Here is a 22,359-nt window from a genome sequence, read left to right as displayed (position 1 = left end):
CCTGCAAATCAGACTCAATAAAGGACTGTTTCCAACCCTTGTCTGCTCCTCTGTGGTCTCCAGGGCACAGACTCCGGAGCACAGAGCCTGTGACTGCCTCTGAGCATGCACAGCAGCTCTGGGCCCCTTTGCTGAAGTGCTCCTTCTGGGGCTGGGGAAAGGAAGCCTGGGGAAGGGAGCCCTGTGAGCTGTCAGGCTGCAGAAGGACCGAAGCCCTCCTGATAAGGGAGTTTCTTTAATTCCTCACAGACTGGGCAGGCAAATCCCAGATTAACCTGGCAGGGTGGGAAGAGGATTAGAAAGGCAGTTCCAGAATGCAACAGAAGGCACCGAAGGTGTGCCACGGTAGGACACCCCTCTGTCAACCCAAAGCGCAAGGGAAGGGGAGAAGGTTTGCAAGCTCTGCCCCAGCACAGAGGTGGGAAGGCCAGCAGCAGCCCTGGGAGATGACATGTGTGTGCACATAGTCAGGAAAGGGAGAGAGCCTGAGGCAGCCGTGGAGCTCAGGAAGGGCCTGAGCGTGGCCGTGTGCCTGTGACCTGCTCCTGCAGCCATGGAGGAAACCTACCTGCTGAATGTGGAAGGGGTCAGGAAGAAGATTCTGCATGGAGGCCAAGGGGAGCTGCCCAAGCTGCAGGATGGGAGCAAGGTAAGTTGCCTTGGTTGTTACGCCAAAGCCCTAGGAGAGGGGAGTGGGCCCAACACCACCATCCCTGCCCATTACGGTTAGATCCCTTGCTCAAAAGCCATGTTTGGGTCTGTGGTATGGGGAGATCCCATCTTCAGGACATCTCTCTCAAGGGGGAGGTGCAGGAAGGGCTGTTTTGGGCACAGGCAGCTACAGGGGTGCCAGTGGGGAGCTGTTGGGGGTCGCTGATATTCCCCAGCCCATGGGCATGGGCAGAGTAGTGTGGGTTCTGCCAGCTCCTGGTGTATCCTGTGGGCACATTCTGGATTATAAAGTGGGATCCAAAGAGAACAGCAAGATACATCACTGATGGGTGTTTAGACAGTCCACCATCTGCTTGCTGTCGCAAGAGGCACGAGAGGGAAGGAGGCACAATCTCCTGCTGTAGATGGAGAGCTGCCACTCAACCCAGTACATTGCTGGGAGCAGGCTTGGGCCTGGATCCTGGCCCCATGGCAGAGGGATTTGGGGCTGGTGAGGAGCTGGAGGTCTCTCACTGCTCAACACTGAACTTTCTCCGGGGCAGATCACCTTCCACTTCCAGACACTGAAGGATGACTTTGAGCGGACAGTCATCGATGACAGCCGGGAAGCTGGCATCCCCATGGAGATCATCGTGGGCAAGATGTTCAAGCTGGAGATCTGGGAGACGCTGCTCAGCTCCATGAGAACTGGGGAAGTGGCTGAGTTCTGGTGCGATGCCATTGTGAGTGAGGGGCCCATAGGCACCTACCCCCTTCCTTTCTGCAGGGTCAGGGCACAAAACCACGTACCCAGAGATACCCCAGCCTTGCCTGGTGCAAACACAGGGCACTCAGGTGTCACCATTGCACCAGTGGGGTACCCACAGGGGAAGGGGTGCAGGCAAGTCCCACGCGGCTGAGCAGGGTGCTCCCCCTCCTTGCAGCACACAGGCATGTATGCCCTGGTCTCCAGGGGCATGCGGAGGATCGCAGAGGGCCGGGACCCCCTGGAAGGGCAGAAGCACCGCTGTGGCATGGGCAACATGTTTGACTACCATAGCACGGGCTACGATGACCTGGATGAACTGCAGCGGACGCCGCAGCCCCTCATCTTCATCATGGAGCTGTTCCGGGTAAGGGGGATGTGGGGATGGGGGGGATGGCCAGGGCAGCAGCTCAGCTCCCGCTGCCTGTGCAGGTAGAGGAGCCCTCGGCGTACAAACGTGACACGTGGGCCATGAGCAAGGAGGAGAAGCTGGCGGCGGTGCCCGTGCTGCACAGCGAGGGCAACCGCCTCGTGCTCCGCAAGGAGTTCGCGCAGGCAGCAGCCAAGTACCAGGAGGCTGTCATCTGCCTGAGGAACCTGCAGGCCAAGGTGAGCAGGACCCAGGCACCTCCTGTCCTCCCTGCTTGGTTTCCTCAGCAAAGCGCTCCCCTGCGTGCTGAGGAGGGGATGGCCACAGCCGTGAAACACCGACTGTGGCTCCCCGGGGCAGGAGAAGCCATGGGAGGAAGGCTGGCTGAAGCTGGAGAGGCTGGTCACACCGCTGGTGCTCAACTACTGCCAGTGCCAGCTGGAGCTGGGCGAGTACTACGAGGTGCTGGAGCACACAACAGAGCTCCTCCAGAAACACAAAGGTACCTGTGCCCTGCATCCCACCCTGCTGTGCACCCAGCCCCAGGGACTCTGGCCTCTGCATCCCCCAGTCGTGATAACGCTCATCCTGTATCCCTCTGCTTGTGATGGTGCCTGTATCATCTGGATCCCCATGGCCACTGCAGAACCCACATCCCTGGTCTCCCTGCCTGTGATGGCACCCCGTATCCTCTACCTCTAACCCATCATATCCCACATCATCCACATCCCTCCGCCCACCATGAGTCCCCTTTCCCATGGTGATCCCTGCTCTCTCTACCCACAATGGCACAAATAACCCTGCCCCTACCTCCGACAGCACCCAGCCCTGCTCCACGTGCTCCGTGTCCCCTGCATTCCCATGGGCTCCAGCTCCTGTGGCTGGTGGCCCTGAGCTGCAGGACTCTCCTCTCCTGGCAGACAACGCCAAGGCCTATTTCAAGCGGGCGAAGGCTCACGCTGCAGTGTGGAATGAGCGGGAGGCGCGGGAGGACTTCCTGCGGGTGGCTCACCTCGACCCCTCCATGGCCGCTGCTGTGAAGAAGGAGCTGAAGCAGCTCGGGGAGAGGATGAGGAAGAAGCACGTGGAGGATCGGAAGCGCTACCAAGGGCTCTTCCAGCCACCCCGGGGGCCGCAGGCCGGCGAGGGGCAGGAGAGTGGGGAGGGGGCACCCCAGGGTGAGGTTGGGGTCCCAGAGACCCCTGGGCAGGGGGAGTGGGGCACAGGGATGGGAGAAGCAGAACAACCAGGGGCTGAGCAAGGGACCCCCAGGGCTGCGGGTGAAGGGGCAGCAGCAGGAGCTGTGACCCAGGGGCAGGCTGCAGAGGTGGAGGGGAGGGGTGGGACAGGAGGGGGGGAAGAAGAAAATCTGAGCACCTCTAGGGCAGAGCCAGGAATCTGGGGAGCAGAGAGGGGGGCAGAGGAGGGAGGTGAGGAAGAAGAGGAGGGGGAAGAGGAAGAAGAGGAGGGAGAGAAGATGGAGAAAGAAGAAAAAGAGGACAGAGGGGAAGAAAAGGAACAGAAGACAGAGGAGGACAAAGAGAGCCCAGAAGCAGAGAAAGAGGAGAGGAAAGAGGAAGGGAAGAAGACTGAGGAGAAAGAAAAAGAGGACAGAGAGGAAGAGGAGGCCAGAAAGGAAGAGACTCCACAAGCAGAGAAAAAGGAGGAGGGGAAAGAGGAAGAAGAGGAGGGAAAAGGGGAGAAGATGGAGGAGGAAGTAAAAGAGAACAGAGAGGAAGAAAACGAGAAGGTAGAGGAGGACCCAGAGGAAGCGAGCCCGCAAGCAGAGCTGCACACGCTGTCTGCAGGGCACTGCGGGGCAGAGCGAGGGCCAGAGGCAGCAGGGTTCGGGCAGGGGCCGGAGCAGGGAGCTGGCGGGGCAGGGGATGCTGGCACAGGGGCCATGGCCAGGGCTGGGCCAGGCAGAGCCCCGGAGCTGGGTGAAGCACTCGGGGAGGTGCCGGCAGAGGGGAGCAGCGGGGAGCAGCCAGCAGGCACTGCCAAGGGGGAAGGTGGCGGCCCCCCGGGGGCAGGGCTCCAGGCTGGGCCCGCAGGGGCAGGGGATGGGCTGGATGGAGGCGCAGGGGTACCCCCGTGCCCCACAGCAGCCAGGGAAGGGGGGGATGCACCCCCAGGGCCCTGCAGCGAGAGCAGAGAGCTCGGGGCCAGCCCGGGGCGAGGGCACAGCACAGGCGGAGGGGCTGCTGTACACTGAGAGGGAAGCCCCAGGGCTGCGGCAGTGAGACGGGAACAGAGCTGTCCTGCCCCGGCTCGCCGGCTCCAGCACCGCGCAGCGAGCGCGGAAATAAAGGCTCTTCCCTGGCACCACGGGCTGGATCTGTTCCTGGATGGGACCCGCTTCCCCGATCACCTCCTGCCTTGCCCCGGAGCCCGCGGCACACGGATGGGGCAGTTTGTGCCACCCTGCACAGAGGCTGCGGTTCACCCCCATTGAAGCTCCAGAAAGCCTCCTTGGTGAGAGCTGTCCCCATGCAGTAGCATCGGGTCAGGCCTTGGCACAGCACCCCCAGCCCTTCCAGGTGGGATGAGAGCAGGTCCAGCCCTGCAAGGGTCAGTCCTGGCCAGGCTCTGTATAGCAGCATCTCAGGCTGGGCTGCACCCTGTGGGGCAGGGAGTCCCCAGCTGTGTGCTGGGCTATGAGCCTGCTGAGCCCTCAGTGTGCCATGGAGACACAGGGAACACGGGGCAAAAGCACCTGGACACCTCTGGGCCCTGGAAACCAAGGAGAAAACACGGAGGGAGAGGACTGCCCTCGCAGCATCCCTCTGCTGCCTGTCCTGCATCCCTCTGCTGCCTCCATCCTTCCTGGGGCTGAAGGGCTTCCCACAGGACATATTCCCAGGTGAGGAAGGACTGTCCCCACACAGCCCCTGTCCCAGGCTGCCACAGGGCCCTGGGCAGATCTCACTGGAAGGGGATGAAGGAAGATGGTGGCTGGGGGACACATCTGTGTCCGGGGAGCCCACGGCTCCTGCTCTACTTCAGATGGTGTGGACACAGGGACATCTGCATCCCAGCAGCCCTGCAGGAGCAGTGCATGGATAGAAGAGGCCAGAGCGCTGATCAGGGTCTCAGTATGAGTACAAATTTATTCTCCTTCCAGAGCAGAGGTGCAGGAAGCAGAGAGGACAGCAGCACCGCGGTTACCAGAGCGTTAGCCAGCCTGCTCCCCTCCCTGCCGCATCCCACCTCCCAGACACAGCCCTATGGTACCCAGTACCTGGCACCAGGGCCAGCTGCTCTGCCCTCATCCTGCCTTTTCCTTCCTTCAGCTCCCCTCTGGCTGGGTACTCCTGACCTCATCCTCAGGCCAAAACCTTGCTCCTTTCCATATCCCCCAGTCCTGCCATTGGGATAACAGGAGACCCAGCCAGGTCTAGCAGGCTGGAATATGCTCTTTCACTGCAGCCAAACACAGCATGCTTACAGCCAGCCTAGCATCAATGCCACCACTGCAATGCTGCCTGTCTGCCTGTGATAGGGGACAGCAGGGACAGCTACTTGCACTGCTGCCAGTGGACACTGCAGCACAACACCCCAAAAAACAGGCCATAGGGCTCCCACTGCCCAATCCCCACTGTGGGCACCGCCTCACACCTCTGCCAGCACTGCCTTGGTCCAAACCTCCCAAACAGCTCACACCGCATCCCACCCCAGTCTGCTACAACAGCCCCATCCCTCTCCTCGCAGCAAGCCCTGCTTTGGGCAGGATGCTTCACACCAGCACCTGCCTTGCCCTGCCCTATCCTGAGGGCTCAGGCATCCCATCACTGTGTCCCCAGAGCATCAGGGCCACCTCAGCCCCACTCTGAGCACCCCTCAGCACCTGCCTCTACCTCTTCCTCGACATAACACAGCAAGAGACAGCCAGCCTGAGGGAGCCTTTGGGACCAGCAGCATCACCGTGCTGCCACCCATTGCAGGGCAGCCTCCTCCCTGCTGCCTGGTTCCGAGTGCCTCCCCAGCTCAAACTGAAGGACAGCAGCAGGGCAGCTGCTTTGGGGTGGCAAGGAAGTGCCCTGCCTGTCCTGCTGCCTGCCTGCACTGCTCCTGCAGCACAGCTCCATGTCCTGGAGAAGCCCCTTCCTGAAGCACAGTTGGCTGCAGGAGCCAAGGCTTCCCAGGGATGGAGCCAGGTCCGGGCAGGACACGCTCTCTGTGCCACAGCAAAGGCACAGCTCCCCAGCAAACCAGGCAGGACTGGGTACCTGCTGCTGGCCCAGCCCTGCACTGAGCTCCCCTCGCAGCAGCCCTGCTCCAAGGCAGCAATAGGGAAGGTGCTGGTCCCCGCAGGAGCAGAGGCTGGGCTGGACTGAAAGTGAAGGGCAGCTGCACTGACAGTATTAGAATTTAATGGAGTGAGTCCATGAGAGTAGTTAAGTACAGAATATATATATATAACATACAGAAATATATGCAAATTAGATGATAAGGCTCTGTTATAAAGACCATCTCAAGATAAGGCTACTAGCTGGGCTGAAGCTCTCACATGGACTCATCCCTACTCCATAAACCTCCCAGCCTCTCCCCACCAGGCAGTACGTGGGGAGCCCTGCCTGGCACAGAGAGTTCAATCCATAAGGCTGGCAGCTGGATGCTGTTAGAGAGAGCTCTTGTAAGACCTGGGTGCCTCCAGGAGGGTTTTGGTGCCCATAAACCCGGAGCAGAGCTGAAGAGCAGTGGGATGCTGAGCTCTGCATCCCCCGAGGGCTGCGGGGAAAGGCAGCAGCCTGCAAGTGCCAGGGGAGACAGGCAGCTTCTGCTGCTTCAGTTCTTCCTTCTGACCCTTCCTACCCAGGCCTGGGCTCTGTGGCTGTGACCAAGCCAGCCTCCTGGGAGCCCACAGTGCTGCTCCTGCCTGGCCTGTGTTCCCCTGAGATCTTCTGGGACTGGCAAGTATCCTGCACAAGTGGCTCACAGGGAGTCTGTGCGAGGTCTGCTGCAGCACAAGGAGCATGGCAGGGAGGGGAAGGGGAGGAAAGCAGCCAGGTAGCTGGTTAGGAAAAGCCTCTGGCTCACAGGAGGTGTTAGATAAGGGAGGTCATACCTGGAAGAGAAACACAGAGGTCAGGACAAGAAGAGCTGGATCCACATGGTTAGAACCGGGCTGCTGCAGAGCCAAGGAGGATCAGGCTCAGGGATGGCAGAAAGCAGGCCAGGGGTTGGGCAGAGAGGGAAGCTCCCCGCTGTGTTAGTGCTGGCACCAAGCAATGCCTCCCTCAGCACACGCATGGGCAGCTTGGGTGCAGGACCAAGTGCTGCTCCTGGGATGGAGCACAGAGGGACAGCAGTAAAACCAACACCAAGACCCACTGGGTAACCTAAGTGCCATCCATGCATATCCCCCAGTCCCTGTCCCTGCTGTGCAGTGTCCATGAGCAGCAAGGGGAGCTCGCACCATTGCTTCCATCTCGCCCAGTAACTACAGCCTCGATGTGTCCTGGAGAGGGGTCTGGACAGGGATGGAGCAAAGAGGTGGCTCAAGGTGGTCACTGCAGACTCGATGCTGGCAGGTCTGTCCTTCAATGCCATGGGGAGCCCTACAGGGTCCTGAGCAGGGCAGAGGCTGCCTTGTGGCTTATTGAGGGGGTCTATTTGGTCCATGCTCTTGGCAGCATCTCCTTGCGGGTATAAAAACTCCTCCTCATCCTCTCTGTGCCCAGGCCAACCCCAGTCCCAGCAGCACTGTGGCAGCAGAGCTCTTGGCCTTAGGCGCTGCAGGGGACCGGCCATCACAGAGAAGCTGGCATCGGGACAGGGCTCTGTGGGAAAACCTCATCTGAGGGAGCAGTAAGAGGCCAGAGAGGGGGATTTCACTCGGGTACCTCGAGAGTTGGGGAAGGCGCTGCGCAGCTTCTCCATGATGTCCTCCAGGCACACGCTGACCTCCTGGGTTTTGGCTTCCACCTCATCTGCAGCAGGAAAGAGGGCAGGGGGTGAGCAGCTCCGTGGGCATCCAGCTCTGGCCAACATTCCTGCAGGATGGCAGAGCCCAAGCAGCTTCCTGCTGCACTGAACCCAGGGGGAGCTGAGCCCAGCCCCAGCCCTCACCTGCAGTTTCAGTGTCAGGGGTAGTGTGCTCTCTCTCCTTTGCCTGGCTGCCTTCAGACTGATGCGGAGATGAAGCCAAGGAAGAGGCTGCTGAACCGTTGCCCTCTGACTCTGCTGGAGGCTGGAGAGAGAAGGGGAAATGTCACAACTCTGTCCATGTCCTCCCCCCCAGTTCCAACCATCCCTTTCTGCCAGCTCCGTTATGGGATGGGCTTCCCTGCATCCCTGCATCCTTGCTCCGACAGTACCTGCAGCAGCAGCTCCCTCAGCCGGTGCAGCTGGGACTCCAGCTGCTTGTTGTGGTCCTCCAGGATCTGCATGCGGGTCTCCAGGCGGCTCTTGTGCTGCCGGAGGATCCGTGCCTCCGCCAGGAGCTCATCGTTACACGGGTCTTGCATGGATTCAGGGGAGCTTGTAGCCAAGGTTGGAGACTCCACCGCCTCGTCGTGCTGCCACTTCAAACGCCTCAGCTCTCCCTGGAGGATCCTGCGGGACAGCCTGCGTCAGCATCACCGCTCTCCTCAGAGACAAGGCAGCCCTGGAGCCTTTGCTGTGAAGCTTGAGGACCAGCACGCTCCCGGACCCTGCCCCTGCACCACAGGGCAGCCTTCCTGCGGCTCTGCCCCTCTTACAAAGAGCCATGCAACTGCTTCCTAGGAGGCTGAGAGCAAGGGAAAGCATCGCCTCCTCCTGAGTCCATCTGCCCTGCCTAGAGCCTCCCTGCAAGTGCTCCAGAGCAGCACCACCACTGCTTGTGAGGGGCTCAGGGAGGCAGCAGTGCCCTGGGCTCACATCAGCCGCTTTGGGGTTCAGGAGGGGAACAGGTTCTCGGCATGGGGCAGGAACAGCTCTCCCTCGGAGAGCACACCCTGAGCGCTCCAGGGAAGGTTTCAGGCTCCAAACCAGCCCACCCAGCTCCTCCAATCCCTCCTCCAGCCCCAGCAGCTATCCCCAGCTCCACTCTGAGCTCTGCCAGGCTCCTCCAGCCCCTTCCCCTTAGGCTATAACCCCCCTTTCTGCACCTACCTGTTCTCATCCTCCAAGTGGGCCAGGATTCGCTCCAGCTCTCCCTTCTCATCCATGTTGAGGCTTCCTGGCACGGGCTGGCTGCCCCCGGGCTCTCTGTCAGTGATGGGGCTGGAATGGCGCAGCAGGTACTGGTCCTCGTCCCTGTTACATCAGAGGGAGAAACACCTGAGTGACAAACACCAGTCCCATAGGATTTGTGTGCTTATGGGGAAGGACAGCCTGCTACCACAAGTGGCCTTTTGTTAGCCAAGGACCTCAGGCTCAAAGGAGCTGGGAAGGAAAGCATCTCAGTGCCCTGGCTAGGCAGGGATGGTGCCACAGGAGCCCTGATTCCGCAGGAGGGCAAGGAGGCAGAACTCACAGGCTATCGTCAGGGGACAGGCTGTCACTGAAGAAGGAACAGTTCTGGCTTTCCATCTCTGCAAGCCTGGAGGAAAGAGAAACGGGTTCAGATGTGGTGACAGACACCCTGAATGTCTGCTTAATGCCCCCTACTCACAGCAGCCCCTGCCAGACCCCTCTCTGCCACGCAGCCAGCTCAGCATCCCCTCGCATACCAGAGGGGTGCCCTGAGCTACATGAGCTGCAGGCTCCCTGTGCTCCTCAGGTCCCCACACTCTGCCTGGACCCATGCTGAGAGCAGAGGCGTTACAGACCGCAAGGCAGCAGCACTGGGCAGAGCAAGGTGCTGAGGAACCCATCCAGCCCCTCATACTGAGAAAAGAGCAGGAGGGTGCACGAAGGCTGCTTCAACACTGAGATATCTCAGTGAACTGGGCCCCTCAGTTTAAGAAGGACAGGGACCTGCTGGAGAGAGTCCAGCACAGGGCAACTAAGATGATTAAGGGAGTGGAGCATCTCCCTTATGAGGAAAGACTGAGGGAGCTGGGTCTCTATAGTTTGGAGAAGAGGAGATTGAGGGGTGACCTTATTAGTGTATATAAATATATAAAGGGGGAGTGTCACGAGGATGGAGCCAGGCTCTTCTCAGTGGCAAACAATGAAAGGACAAGGGGCAATGGGTACAAACTGGAACACAAGAGGTTCCACTTAAACTTGAGAAGAAACTTCTTCTCAGTGAGGTGACGGAACACTGGAACAGGCTGCCCAGGGAGGTTGTGGAGTCTCCTTCTCTGGAGACATTCAAAACCCGCCTGGACACGTTCCTGTGTAACCTTATCTAGGTGTTCCTGCTCCAGCAGGGGGATTGGACTAGATGATCTTTTGAGGTCCCTTCCAATCTCTAGGATACTGTGATACTGTGATATCTGCTGTCAAATGCATGGTGCTCGCTGCCAATTTGCGTGGCATCAGCCACATCCCAGGCAGGAGCAAAGAAGTGCAGACAGGTCTGCCTGGCCCTGGAGCTGCCTCTTCCCATCACACTACAGCCAACCCCATGTGCTGGCAAGCACGGAGGGGGATGCAGGCAGCAGGAGCTCACTGTACATGTGCCCTGGAGCCCCTCCGCACCCATCAGGGCCACAGTCCATGCCCTGGCATGGCAGCAGTGCCCATGGTGATACCTGCTGGCAAAGTGCTCGATCCGGGAGTGGGTATCGGCGTGCGGCAGCATGGGCGAGGAGGCTGGCCTGGAAGAGATGCACACTGCTCAGCAAGGCTTGGCTCAGAGCTCAGCCTTGGAGGAGCTGCCCCGGACTGGGAAGAGCCAGGGACAGGCTGAAGAGGGAGACTGAAATCTCTGCTCCGACAAGAACTAGGAGCTGTATCACCCCCAGAGCAAGTGCCCGCTCCAACCCTCCCATGGAAGCCTGGTCTTGCAGCTGAGATGCTGCTTCCATCTATAGAGCCCACCTATCAGACAGGGTATCAGACATATCACCCTATCAGACAGGATCAAGAGACACAGCCCGGGGAGCAGGCAACTCACGTCTCGGAGAAGTCAGCCTCAAGGACGGACTGGACGGGCAGGTAACCCCTCTGCGGGTGCTTGCTGAAGTACTGCTTGGACCGAAACTTGTTCTTCAGCGTTGTGGCGAAGTCCCTCATGTTCTCACTGGATGTGGTCTGCAGAGACACAGACAATGCCAAGGTGCTGCTTAACGAAACATGGGGACCACAGCAGGGGAGAAGGCCCTTCAGGCTGCACACGAGCTCCATGGAGAAAGAGGCAGACACAACCGAGGAAGCAAGGAGGGCATGTGGCAGTTCTCTCAGCCTGTCACTGGGCCTGGCACGAGCCAGGCTGGACATAGCTGGGTGCCCATCGTGCTCACCAGGAGCCCCAGTGCAGCCTTCAGCATGCAGAGGGGAGCAGAAACATACAAAGGGATCCACTTCTGGGGCTGCACCAGCCTCAACATCACAAGGATGCTGCTGTCAATGGGGACCTGCTCTGAGCCAAGACCAGCCCAGCCCAGCCCAGCTCCATACCGGGGTGTAGTACTCCATGATGGGGTAGTGCAGCTTGTTGCCCTTGCTGGCTCGTCCAGTGAGGAAGCAAGTCTGGCAGATATCCACATTGAACTGCTTCAGGCTCCGATACCTGGGGAGATCAAGAGGCCTTAGGGAGGCAGCAAAACCCCCTCATCAGGGGACAGAGATGGTTTGTTTTGCTCTTGCACCCCGCTAAAGCCACAGTACTGATGGCTGAAGTACCCAGAAAAGCATCCTGCTCCCTCCCCTCTGCTGGCACCCTGCCTGAAGCCCTGCTGCTGCAGAGCAATAGGTCCCCTCAACAGCAGAGAGCAAATTCAGCTCCATCCTGCAGGACACCACACACTTCCCTTGGGGGCTGAGGTACCACAACCCCTACCTGAAGCCTTTGATGGGGCACTGCCGGCACACTGAGCACTTGGTCTGGTGCTTCACCTGCTCAGCCATGGTGACCCGATGCAGCACCGCCAGCCACACCATGGACTGCGGCTCCAGGTTGGCCCACTCCAGGAACTGGGATACCTCGATGGCGGGCTTCCCGTTGCTCTGGGAGGGGAGAGGATGGGGCTGCTGTGATGGGGTGCAAGCTCCTCACCACCTCTGGAGCCTGTCCCCAGCACAGCGGCTGCAGAGGGGACACCCCGGCCACATCGCCCTACTCACGAAGCGGAAGCAGCTGCGGATGCTGGGCTCCACGTTGCTGCCTCCGAACGCTGCCACTTCCCCCAGCTGGCGAGGGACCTGGATGGCCTCGTGGAGCAGGACACCGAGGTGCCGCTGGTCACACAGCCCCCCCGCATTGGCCACTTGGCTGAAGAGATCTGCCGCAGGACACACACACACACAGAGCCCCGTCAGACACATGGGTGATGCCCGACACAATGGGCAGGATGCAGGCACAGAGGGCGGATGCGTGGATTAGACCAGGGAGCTCACATAAGAGACAGAAACTGATCTATGGTTAAATAACCTTTACCAGTACTCTTCCAGCTCCCAACAACCAGGAGCCTAGAGTCTTCTTGAGATTACATACATCACTTCTATAAGAGCCACAGCTGGCCTGTCCTCTGTGAAGATGCCCGATCCCTTTATTTAACCCCTTGATGCTTCCTGTGCTAACCCCTCTGGAGTATCCCATGGCAGAAAGTACCATGGCGAAAATGCAGTGAGCAAAGGGGCTTCCTTGGTTGAAACTCCAGCTGTGCAGCCCCAGGTGCATTCCTTCTGGGAAGCACTGGATAAATGTTGCCTGTTCGCCTTCTCTGCGCTGTTCCTTATAGTGCTATGCAAGCGAGATCACCATAGCACCAGTTAGTCTGCAAAAATGCCTTCTGATTTAGGTGGCATGGGAGGAAGGGAGACAAAGGGGGTGATGCAAGCATATTAGTCACTGCAGGATAGCTGTTCCTCTGCTCTTTCTGGGCAAAGAAGGGCTAAGCCAGGAACCAAACGCACTCCTGCTTTCCCCAGGTTACTGCACATCGGACCCTGGGGGAGGCAGGCAGGGACTCACACTGGAACTTCTCCTTGACCTCTGTCCCGCACAGACATGCAATGCCCGTCTTGAAGGAGAGAGCCCTCATCTTCCCGCTGCGGCCACTGCAAGGCGAGACATTGCACAGGTTTGCTGCTGTTCTGGAGGGGTTTGGATGCAGGGGGTCAGCAAGGCAAAGCATGCACCTCAGCGGTGGCCAGGGCCGTCCTGCAGCACTGCCAGCTGCAAGAACAGCACGGGGGGTTCCTTCAGAGCACGCAGCCCCACGGCACAGGGGGGTGCAGACTGGTACCTGTCGAAGACATTCAGCAGCCAGTTGAGGCTCATGTCCACACAGAGGGGCACGTTGACCAGGATGCCCCGCTCCTCCTCCAGCCTCTCATAGAGGGCGGTCAGGCAGTGGATGACCTCCACCACGTCCATCGCTCGGTCGCTGGGCTGCAGGTCGTGCTCATTGAAGATTTCCAAGGCTGTGGCCAGGGTCACCATATCCACTGTGCAGAAAGCGTGGGCAGCAGGATCAGAGGCAGAGAGGGAAACAGGAGGGGTGAGAAGCAAGAAAAGGGAGAGGCAGCCCTGTCCCGAGCAGTGTAAGACCCACCATGGTGGGGAAGATGCTGGCAGGATGGGCACAACTCCCAGAATTGCTGTTACCCATAAACCCCTCCCAAAATATCCACATAGAGTCATAGAAGGGCTTGGAAAGGACCTCATCCAGCTCCAGCCCCCTGCCACAGGCTGGGACACCTTTTAACTGGAGTTTTACCTACATAAGTGAGGTTTACTGGTTCCCTTCCTCCTCTTTAACTATATGGAGCTCTCGCTGCCCCTGCCAGCAAGGTTGGTTTCTGCTCTCAGTTACATCCATGGCTTCTCTTAGAGCTCCTGGGTGAGCCCCTGCCTGATCCCACAGCTTTGTAACTGGGAGCTGGACCACTTAGTTCTCAAATACCTTTGACTAACACCTGCCCTTGGGGCATTTCCACCCTAAGCCTGCAAAGAAAGGCCCTGGCACAGTGGATTTGCTCAGCTTCCCAGTCATGGGCTCATCCTCCTGGCGTTCCTTGCCTCAGCTACCTGTCCCCTGGTGGGCTTCCACCTTTGATGTGCTGTTAAAAGCTTGTGTTAGTTTAATGCCTTTATCGAGTGAAACCCAGCAGGAGGAAACTGCTTCCAGCACTCACATCTCAAGGCTTTTTGTACCCGTCGCAGTTTCATAGCCGTCCGATACGCTGAGAACTTGATGTTGTTCAAATCCGCTGCAATAACACAGGGAAAGAATGCAACTGCAGCTCCACATCCTCATCTCCAGGGCAATGAGCAGGTCCCAGCACCAGCCCCACCAGCAGAAGCAGAAAGTGGGCAGGAGGAGAGGCAGAGCCTGGCAGGGGGTGTGCTCCCCATTGCTTTGGGGGTCCCTGTGCCACAGAGGGATGGGGGGATCTCTCATAGCACCCAACAGGGAAGGGCTTTGTAGCAGGCTCCTTACCCAGCGTCTGGTACAGCTCCGTCATCTTTGGGTGGTCCCAGCACGTTGTCTGGGCCTGGTGGCTGGAAGGGAAATAGAAGGAAGCCAGAAGTCAAACTGGGAATCAAGCAGCTGCTTAATTAAGTAGATTGCTAAAGGGACCCAGCCAGCCCCAGGAGCGAGCCCCCCAGTGCCTGCAGATGCTGGGGCTGCTGCACCCCGTGAGCACTCCCCACCCACAGCAGCATGCAGGACACCCACAGGAGGATGCCCCCACACTTGCTACCACCCCCCCACTCCTTCCAGCCTTTGTGCCCCCTCCTCTGGGGCACCTCTGCAGGCAGGGAAAGCCTGGATCTGCCAGGCTGGGGGCAGCACGCTTCACCAGAGGTCTGCTTCATCAGAGCAGCCTGCTTACTGCCCCCCTCTCCCCATTGGGCCCCAGTTCCTGCTCCCCCTGGACCAGAGCACACTCACTTGATGTAGTATGGCACTTTGTTGGGGGAAATGGCTCGCTCCCAGGGCACCTGCACAGAGGCTGCAAGGAGAGAGACACAGATCTCAGACCAACACCAAATGCTCCTTCAGGCTGATGCTGTTTCAGATAAAAGCCCAGCAGGACCTTGTCAGCAAGCAGGTGCCTCTGAAGAGGCTCTGCCTTCCCAAATCACCAACTGGGGGTGCTGGAGAAGATGCTCCCTCTAAGAGACACAAGACTGCTGGCCTTGTTGGAGGCATCTTGCCTCTCTTGAGACGGGCTCTGAGTCTGGCTGAGCTCAGAACTCAGCAAGAGACACTCTGTGATGCTTTTGATGGTCCCCAAGGCAATGCTGTGGTCACCAGTGGGATCTGGGCACACACACACAGCACTGCCTGTTATAGCCAGGCTTGGGCACCCACAGCATCTGCTGTTCCCATTACTCATGCTGTGTGTGTCAGCTGCAGTATCTCAGGAAGATGAGGACTCATCCCATACCAGTTGCCTGCCACCCTATGTTTGTTATCTAGAGGATGAAAGCCCTTTTATCACCCTCAGCTATTTTCCCTTGTCACAGGCAGCTTATCAATTCCAGCAACTGGGAAAGTTGTTCTTACTTTCAGATAGGAAGGCATGGTCTGCATACAAACACAGGCCAACAAACCCCACTGATACCTGAAGACCCTGCAGAGCTCAGTATTTCCAAGGCTGGACTCCACAACCTCCTACCCATCCTTTGCAGATCTGAGAGCCATCAGCAGCTCAGACCTGTGGGAGCAGCATCCCTCTGCCTCGCCATGTGAATGAAAACCTCCTTAACATGCACATTCTTGGCCTCCAAATGATTGATACCTGCTGTCTGCCTACCCGATCTCTGAGGCTGGCACAGTCACAGCATCATCTGGGAGCTGCATTCTGAAGGGGAACCACACTCATGTCCCACCCTTGGTACCACAAGGTGAGGCTGCACAACACTAACTTAGGGAGATGCTTCCTGTGCAACGGGCACTGAGCCCTTCTCTAGCTGTGCGTGTGGCTCTGGGCTCAGCAGCAGGGCTCTGCACCCCGTTCTCCTGTGCCACAGCCCATGCTGAGCCACCCCGCAGAGGCAGCCTCAGGGTGGGAAGCCAGCAGGACCCACTCACGTACAGGAGAGGAAGTGCTGGGAGCCTGGTCCGAAGTCCCGGTGGGCATCTTGGAGCTGCTTCAGGCGTTCGTTTATGGAGGCCTGGAGAATGGGACAGAAGAACTCAGTGGCAGCCCATCGTGCTTGTGGATGGACTCAGACATGCCCCAGCATGCAGGCCCTCTTCCTTCCTTGCCTGCCTTGGTGTCTGCATTCCCCGGTCTGCTCAGCCCTCTACACCTCCTCCCACAGGCTGAGGCAGCACAAGCCACATCTCCAGCTCACCTGTATCCATATCTTGACAGCTATCAAAGCAGCCACAGTTGGTGCTGACTCATCCCCATCAGATCCTGATTCTCCTCAGAGAGCATCCCTGTTCCTCCCATTTCCTTTCCCTGCTCAAGACCTCTATAGATTTACCAGCACTTTTCCTCACACCGAACTGATGCTCCTCCTCCGGGAACACCAGCTATGCCGTCCCTGCTATGCCAAGCCTTACTTATCATCCCTGAAGCTCAGCAGCAGCAGCCCTTCTCCAGCATCCTCCCACCTGTGGTTTATTTGCAGTGCTTGATCCTGACTCCTTCCCACCTGCAGCTGCTTCCAGCGCGTGTTGATCTGCTCCAGGGTACGGGAATTCTCCATGGATAAGTGGACATCTGAGATGGCAAGCTGGTGTGCGAGATCATTGACCACTTTCACCCCATCCTTCATGGGGGACAGCTCCTCTTTGAACAGCTGGAGCCCCGTGCCCAGGGCAACAGGCACAGAGCAGGGCAAGAAGGAAAAGAAGCAGGAGAGCAATCAGGACTTGGATCTGACTCCTGTGTACAAGCTAGGGTGGGCGAGTGGCTGTCGGGACACTGCTGACGGACCCTCCACAGAGCACCTTAGCACAGGAAAACCAAACCAAACCAAACCCAGCCACACTGGGGATAACTCACATTGACTGTGAAGTGGAATATGAGCAATAGCTCACCCATGCTGAGCCACTGTACTGTGTAAGGCCTGTGCCCTGATGAGGTGCTCAGCACAGCCGCTTGCTTGGGCACTGTGGGACAAATCCACCCTCACAAAGCTAGGGAGGACCTGCCCCCTGAGACCCCAAATAATGAGGCTGCATTGGGCTGAGCAGTGAGGAAAGGCAATGCTGCCCTCCTGGGACGCAGCATCTCATCACCTCTGTGGTGAAGGCTGGAGCCTTCTCAGAGCCAGAAGTACCTTGGTCGACTGGATGTGCTCTGGCAAGGAGTCAATGAAGAGGTCCCCAATGGGTTCCCAGGTTTCATGCACGCTTTCAGCCTGGTCCAGGGTAGTGCTGAGCTCCTCCATGGCCCCTTTAATCTCCAGGAGCTGCTCCAGTGTGCGTTCGATGTGTCGGTGCTGGTCCACGCAGCGCGCTGTGAGCTTCTCCCATAGCTCGCTGGCCACGTTCGCCTGCTTCCAGACGAAGCGGCTGATGTTCTGGATGCGGTGCCGGGGAGACACATCTGTGAAGGTAAAGCAGGAGGGGAACAGAGGGAAAAGTGAGAGCTCAGCCCAAAGGAGAGTGAGCAAGAGATGGAGGGAGGGCAGGGGAAAGGGAGATTAAATAAACCTAAGGAAAACTGGAAAGAGGGAGGGAAACCAAGTGATAATAGGATCCATCTCTGCACCAGCTCCTCAAAAACCTACCCCAGAGCACATCTGCCCAATGAGATGTACCCGTCATGGGCTCCATCAACAGCCTCTGCCTTTGCCTAGGACAGAAGCACTGCTCTGTGCCAGCCTGTCCTTTGGCCAGAGGGTTGGGAACAGCCTGGTGCATGGTGCCATGAGGCAGAGCACTGATGTGCCACTTTGTGCCACACCAACCACTTGCCACTTCCACTCCATCCTCTTCAGTCCAACCCAGGAGGAGCTGTGCTATGGGAGAGCAAGAAAAGGGGCCCTCCATAGACCTTTGCTTTCTGAAGTTGGTTCTTCTAATTCCTCAAACGGATGCTGGGAAAGGAAAGCTTGTGCTGACTCCAGGACAGAGTAAATGTATGGTCCCCGAGACTTCACTTCTTCCATGAAAGCCTGGGGAGCAGAGCACAGAGAGAGCAGGCTCAGTTAGGGAGAATGGCCAGCCAAGTGCTGCAGTGATTTATTCCCTCCAGAGCCCAAACCTCACTGGAGACATGGAGAGGAGTTAACAGAGGAGTATGCCTGCAGTCTGGGGAAGGAATGACCACCTGCAAGGAGGTGGCTCCTGCAGAGGTCTGCACTGCAGCTTTGTTGCAGTGGGGCAGCAGAACAGTGGGCTCAGGAGGGTTTGTTGAGCCAGGGCTGGGCAAAATGAAATGCTTTATTGATAGGCACTGCTTGGAGACTCTCCTTATGCAGCAAGAGCATGGTCACACAAACATTCATCAAGGAGCAAGGGCGGACCAGCGGGATGTGCCAAAGCAGCGCATCAACCAGAGGCAGATGGCTTCAGAGACAGGCTGGTTTAGGATGTCCCCTCCTCAGCCCGAGGGACTCCTGTCTGTGGGCACTGGCAGTGACATGAGGCAGGGGTCCCAGTGCCATGGGACCTGCAGCTCATCACGGCAGTGACCGGTGTCAGGGGAGGCGCGAGGCACGTACCGCGTGGGTCTCCTTCTCCTGCTGCACCAGGACGACGTCCCCCCGCAGGGGCAGCTGTGCCGAGAGCTCCTCATCCTTCTGCCCCAGCCAGTCTATGATCTCCTGGAGAGGCACCTGCAGCTTCCCACTGTGGTCGGAAAAGGCCTCCAGCCGAGCCCTGGAAGCAGAGCAAGGAGAGCAGGACAGCGGTCAGATGGACAGGAAAGGAGCAGGCTCCCTGGGGAAGCACAGCACCGCAGCTGGGGTGATCTCAGGACACACATGACCCCACCAGGGGCTGTGCATGGCCCTCAGTGAGCACAGACACTGCACCACCAGGTAGGGTGAAGCATGGAGGCACTGGGGAGAGGAAACTCTAAGGCCTGGATTCCAGAGCAAGGGACAGAGTGACTGCATTTGCCTGTGGGTCGGGGCTGTGCTCTAGCACAGGGGGCTTGGCTCAGCATTTACATGACTGGGCAGCTTCCAGGAGCTTTGTATTGAGGCAGGAGACAGTTAACATCCCCCAGTTAAAGGCTGGCTCTGGAGCTGCAACCTCTGATGGTCTGGAAGTCACGTTCCCCCTGTGCAGTGGAGGTGGCTCTCAGCAGAGGAACGAGTGCAGTGGAGGTGGCAGCAAGGCAATGGGGCAGAAAGAGACAAGACAGCAATGGCAGATGGAGAAAGCAGAGGAAAGCAAGAGCAAGAGTGAAGGAGGGGAAGGAGAAGAGGATGGGATGGGCGGAAATGGAGGGGATGCTTTTCAGCACAACGACAAAGACCCAGGGGTCTGTGGACAAGAGGCGAAACCAAGCCAAGGTCACCGTGAACTCATGTGGCTCATCAAGCAAACAGGTTTAAGCCCTCCTGCCAGGCACCTGCAGCAAGCAGTGCCCCGGGCTCGGCTCCGGGCAGAACTCTTACCGCAGGCTGTGGGATTTCTTCTTGATCTCGTTCCAGCAGAGATTCATCTCCAGAGGGGCCCGGGGCCCTGCAGCACCGCTCACAGCCCAGGGGGTTACACACGAGGGTCCTGCACCATCCTCTGAGGCTTCAACCTGGGCAGAAACAGAGCCAGGCTGCATCCAGAGAGCGCTGGCCTATGCTTATGGCACTTGCCTGGGGACACACCTACCCCGCTCATTCCTGACCCTGCCTGGCTTCCCAACCTGCTCCCAGAGGGGTCTGCGGGGGACGGATGCAGTGCCAGCTCCAGCAGCACCAAGGGCAAAGGCTGAAGGAAGGGCTCAGTGTACATCTCTGTTCTGCAGGATCTTTGCTCATCACTTATCCAGCAATGAACTTATCTCACTGCTAGGGATTAAATCAGAGCTGCCCCTTGAGTGCCACAGTCCCTGCAGGGCTAACAGTGATGTCTTTCCATGGCAGACAGACTGCTGTGCCTTTGAGAAAAGGAAAGAACCATGGGTCCTGTTGTTCCTAGGACCAAGGGAACCTGCCAACCTCTCGGTGCCATCTCCAGTACTGGGAGCTGCCACCTGCTCCTCTACAGAAGCACAAGGATATTCCCTGCCTGCAAAGGAGATCTCAGATGCTGCTGATCCTCCACAGATGCTGCTTCTCCCTTGCAGCTCTCCAGAACGGGCGGTGGTGAGAAGGATGCTCTGAGCAGATGGCATCAAACCCTAAACCAGCCACACCATGGGAGCTCATCAGTCAGCCTGGAAAACCGGGTGTTGATCCCTAGACAACAAATCCTCAGGGAATGGAGCAGAAACCTTTCCCTAAGCTGGTAGCACTCTACCATGCTTCTGCTCATGATGCCAATGAAGACATCACTGTACTTGCTGGCAACAGCACCACACACCAGCAGGACAAGCAGCATCTCACAGGGACTCAGCGAGTGAGGGGGGATTTCCTCTCCAAGAGCACCAGTAGTGCAAAGCACAGGGAAGCATCTCCACAAGTGAGACGGTGATGTGCTCTGTTAGGGAAACGGCAGCATTTCGATCTAACGCTACTTTGATAGTAGAGCTCACTTGTGATAATTATCCCCAGGTGATTCATCAGCCATAATTAACTGCATTAGCACTTTCTAAACAGCGCATACAACAGGCACCCCTTTGCCAGGGAAGAGCAGCAGCTCTTCCAAGGGAAACGTGCAGGTACTTGTCCTGTCCAAGGGCTCCCAGAGGTGACAAGGGGGCAAACTCAGCTAAGCCAAGGAGAATAATAGGCAGGAGGAACCCACCAGACAAGGAGCTTGTCCTCACAGCTAAACCAATACCCCCTCCACAATAGTTCTCTCCCCAAAACTGGTTCTAAGTTTGTTTCATCTCAAACCACCTAACACCAGCCTGTTCTCTGCCTCGCCATCCTGCTGCTCTGGGAGCATCAAGGAAACAGAGAGAACGGTGACCCACAGAGTTCACAGGAACCTTGGGGCTGTGAACAATAAACTGCTCCAGCTAACACTGCTGCTTGCACATAGAAAAATCAATACTCTGCATGAGCACATCCTCCTGACCCTGAAGCAGGTTATCCTCACAGCTCTGCCAGTGAGCACCCAGCCCTCCCCTCTCTCCCAGGGGAAACCAAAGGAGGAATCAGCTCTACCTGAGTGCAAGTGCACAGCTCAGCAAACAACACAGCCCTCCCAGCCTCATTTAAGAAGTTAAAAGCCCACCAAGACTCCAGCTCACAGACCATGCCCAGTAGATGAGCCGGTGACAGCGGCCAAGCATCTGCTCCCCCTAGGACAAAGCCTCTTCAAGCGGGCAGAGGGGAAAGGCAGTGCTTTCCCTCCGAGCATCCCTTCCCCAGAGCCGCATTCCCGCTGCACCCTTGGACACGATTCCAGGCGCATCTACCTGTGCTTAGCCTCCGATCCGCCGCAGGGCCGCTCAGCTCCCTTGGGAGAGCGGGCATCGCCTCCCACCCCTCCGGGTGCTGCCAGGCAGCACCCGGCAGGGAAGGAGACGGGCACCGTGTGCTCAGCAGCGCAGCCCGAGCACTGACCCCCCAGGAATGTGGAGGGGGGCGGCAGCGCCTCGCAGCCGGCCTCAATCCCAGCTTTGTCTGGTGGCATTCCGGCAGCCTCCAACCTGCCTTAACCCCGCTGCTGCCACCGGGGCTGCCTGCCTGCGGTGCACGAAGGGGCAGAGGTCCGCAGGGCATCCCAGCGTGGGAAAGCTCCATGCAGGAAGCTGGCCCTGTGCAGGTGGGGTGCTCTGGGAACTAGGGGAAATCCATCCCTGCGAGGGCATGGCAAAGGTGATGGGGTGACAAGCAGAGCCCGTGCCCTCAGGTGCTGGAGCACACACAGGGCAGATGGGGTGTTCAACAGGGAAGAGATTGACCCAGGGAACGGTCCCCAGCAAGCTCTGGATGCCTGGAAGAGAAACAGTCACATTCCTGAGACCCAAAAAGCTGAAGATGCCCTCCTTGCCCCCACATGCCCCAGCCCAGCGCTGGGTGCCAGCACAGATGTTTCTGCCCGCCTGGACTGGGTGTAAGTGGTTTGTTTTTGCCAGAAGGCTCTGGGCTGGCTCCTTGTGCCCCCCTCGGTCCTGACGCCCAGAATTGTTCCCATGCTCTCCTCCACCTACAGGGAGGGAATCAAAAGCTCCCTCTATCTCTCCTTCTCTTCCCCTCCTTCCCTGCCTGCACATCTGGCAGCTGCTGTCCCTTCCTCCCTCTGGGACCAGCACCAACCTCCTCTCCCACCACCTCCCAGGCTGGTCTGATGGAGAACCAGCTCCCAGACTGGGGAAAGAGTCTCCAGCAAGGCCAGGACACAGCTAAGAACAGGATCCAACCTTATCCTGGGCTGCACCAAAAGCAGCCTGACCAGCAGGTCGAAGGAGGTGATCCTGCCCCTCTACTCTGCTCTCGTGAGACCTCACCTGGAGCATTGTGTGCAGTTCTGGTGTCCTCAACATAAAAAGGACATGGAAC

General features: G+C 58.2%; 2 protein-coding genes across 4 annotated transcripts in view; one reads left to right on the top strand and one right to left on the bottom strand.

The window, feature by feature from the left end:
• The first annotated feature begins 114 nt into the window (after positions 1 to 114).
• Positions 115 to 4,030, top strand: LOC133214096 (aryl-hydrocarbon-interacting protein-like 1). The gene is made up of 7 exons (XM_061356788.1): positions 115 to 649; positions 1,215 to 1,394; positions 1,596 to 1,784; positions 1,850 to 2,026; positions 2,148 to 2,289; positions 2,708 to 3,090; positions 3,596 to 4,030. Exons 1-7 carry the CDS (start codon positions 554 to 556, stop codon positions 4,028 to 4,030), a joined length of 1,602 nt encoding a protein of 533 aa, XP_061212772.1. The 5' UTR covers positions 115 to 553.
• Positions 4,031 to 6,361: 2,331 nt separating this feature from the next.
• DRP2 (dystrophin related protein 2) overlaps positions 6,362 to 22,359 on the bottom strand; it is a 34,542-nt gene continuing 18,544 nt past the window's right edge. For 2 of the 3 annotated variants that reach the window (XM_061356724.1, XM_061356723.1), the window contains exons 3-23: positions 19,366 to 19,499; positions 18,463 to 18,619; positions 17,793 to 17,913; positions 17,074 to 17,342; positions 16,444 to 16,590; positions 15,876 to 15,954; positions 14,726 to 14,786; positions 14,270 to 14,331; positions 13,965 to 14,039; positions 13,073 to 13,274; positions 12,799 to 12,884; positions 11,949 to 12,106; positions 11,665 to 11,831; positions 11,283 to 11,394; positions 10,780 to 10,916; positions 10,415 to 10,480; positions 9,250 to 9,315; positions 8,886 to 9,029; positions 8,108 to 8,345; positions 7,860 to 7,980; positions 6,362 to 7,720 (exon numbers count right to left, since the gene is read on the bottom strand). In XM_061356724.1, the coding sequence (XP_061212708.1) occupies positions 7,584 to 7,720; positions 7,860 to 7,980; positions 8,108 to 8,345; positions 8,886 to 9,029; positions 9,250 to 9,315; positions 10,415 to 10,480; positions 10,780 to 10,916; positions 11,283 to 11,394; positions 11,665 to 11,831; positions 11,949 to 12,106; positions 12,799 to 12,884; positions 13,073 to 13,274; positions 13,965 to 14,039; positions 14,270 to 14,331; positions 14,726 to 14,786; positions 15,876 to 15,954; positions 16,444 to 16,590; positions 17,074 to 17,342; positions 17,793 to 17,913; positions 18,463 to 18,619; positions 19,366 to 19,499 (2,739 nt within the window). In that variant the 3' untranslated portion in view covers positions 6,362 to 7,583. The remainder of the gene's footprint in view (positions 7,721 to 7,859; positions 7,981 to 8,107; positions 8,346 to 8,885; positions 9,030 to 9,249; positions 9,316 to 10,414; positions 10,481 to 10,779; positions 10,917 to 11,282; positions 11,395 to 11,664; positions 11,832 to 11,948; positions 12,107 to 12,798; positions 12,885 to 13,072; positions 13,275 to 13,964; positions 14,040 to 14,269; positions 14,332 to 14,725; positions 14,787 to 15,875; positions 15,955 to 16,443; positions 16,591 to 17,073; positions 17,343 to 17,792; positions 17,914 to 18,462; positions 18,620 to 19,365; positions 19,500 to 22,359) is intronic. The other variant, XM_061356725.1, reaches the window with a different exon arrangement.

This window comes from Neopsephotus bourkii, unplaced genomic scaffold (genome assembly GCF_033783945.1).
Source record: "Neopsephotus bourkii isolate Nb327-2 ecotype Australia unplaced genomic scaffold, CSIRO-AGI_Nbou_v1 NB_867, whole genome shotgun sequence".
Classification (NCBI taxonomy): Eukaryota; Metazoa; Chordata; class Aves; order Psittaciformes; family Psittacidae; genus Neopsephotus; species Neopsephotus bourkii.
Note: the sequence above shows the minus strand (reverse complement) of the source record. Positions and strands in the feature narration are given on the sequence as shown.

Coding starts and splice junctions, on each gene's coding strand:
- LOC133214096 (XM_061356788.1), top strand. CDS start 554: ATGGAGGAAACCTACCTGCTGAATGTGGAAGGGGTCAGGAAGAAGATT. Junction 1,395..1,595: donor AGTTCTGGTGCGATGCCATT/GTGAGTGAGGGG, acceptor CCCTCCTTGCAG/CACACAGGCATGTATGCCCT. Junction 2,290..2,707: donor GCTCCTCCAGAAACACAAAG/GTACCTGTGCCC, acceptor CTCTCCTGGCAG/ACAACGCCAAGGCCTATTTC.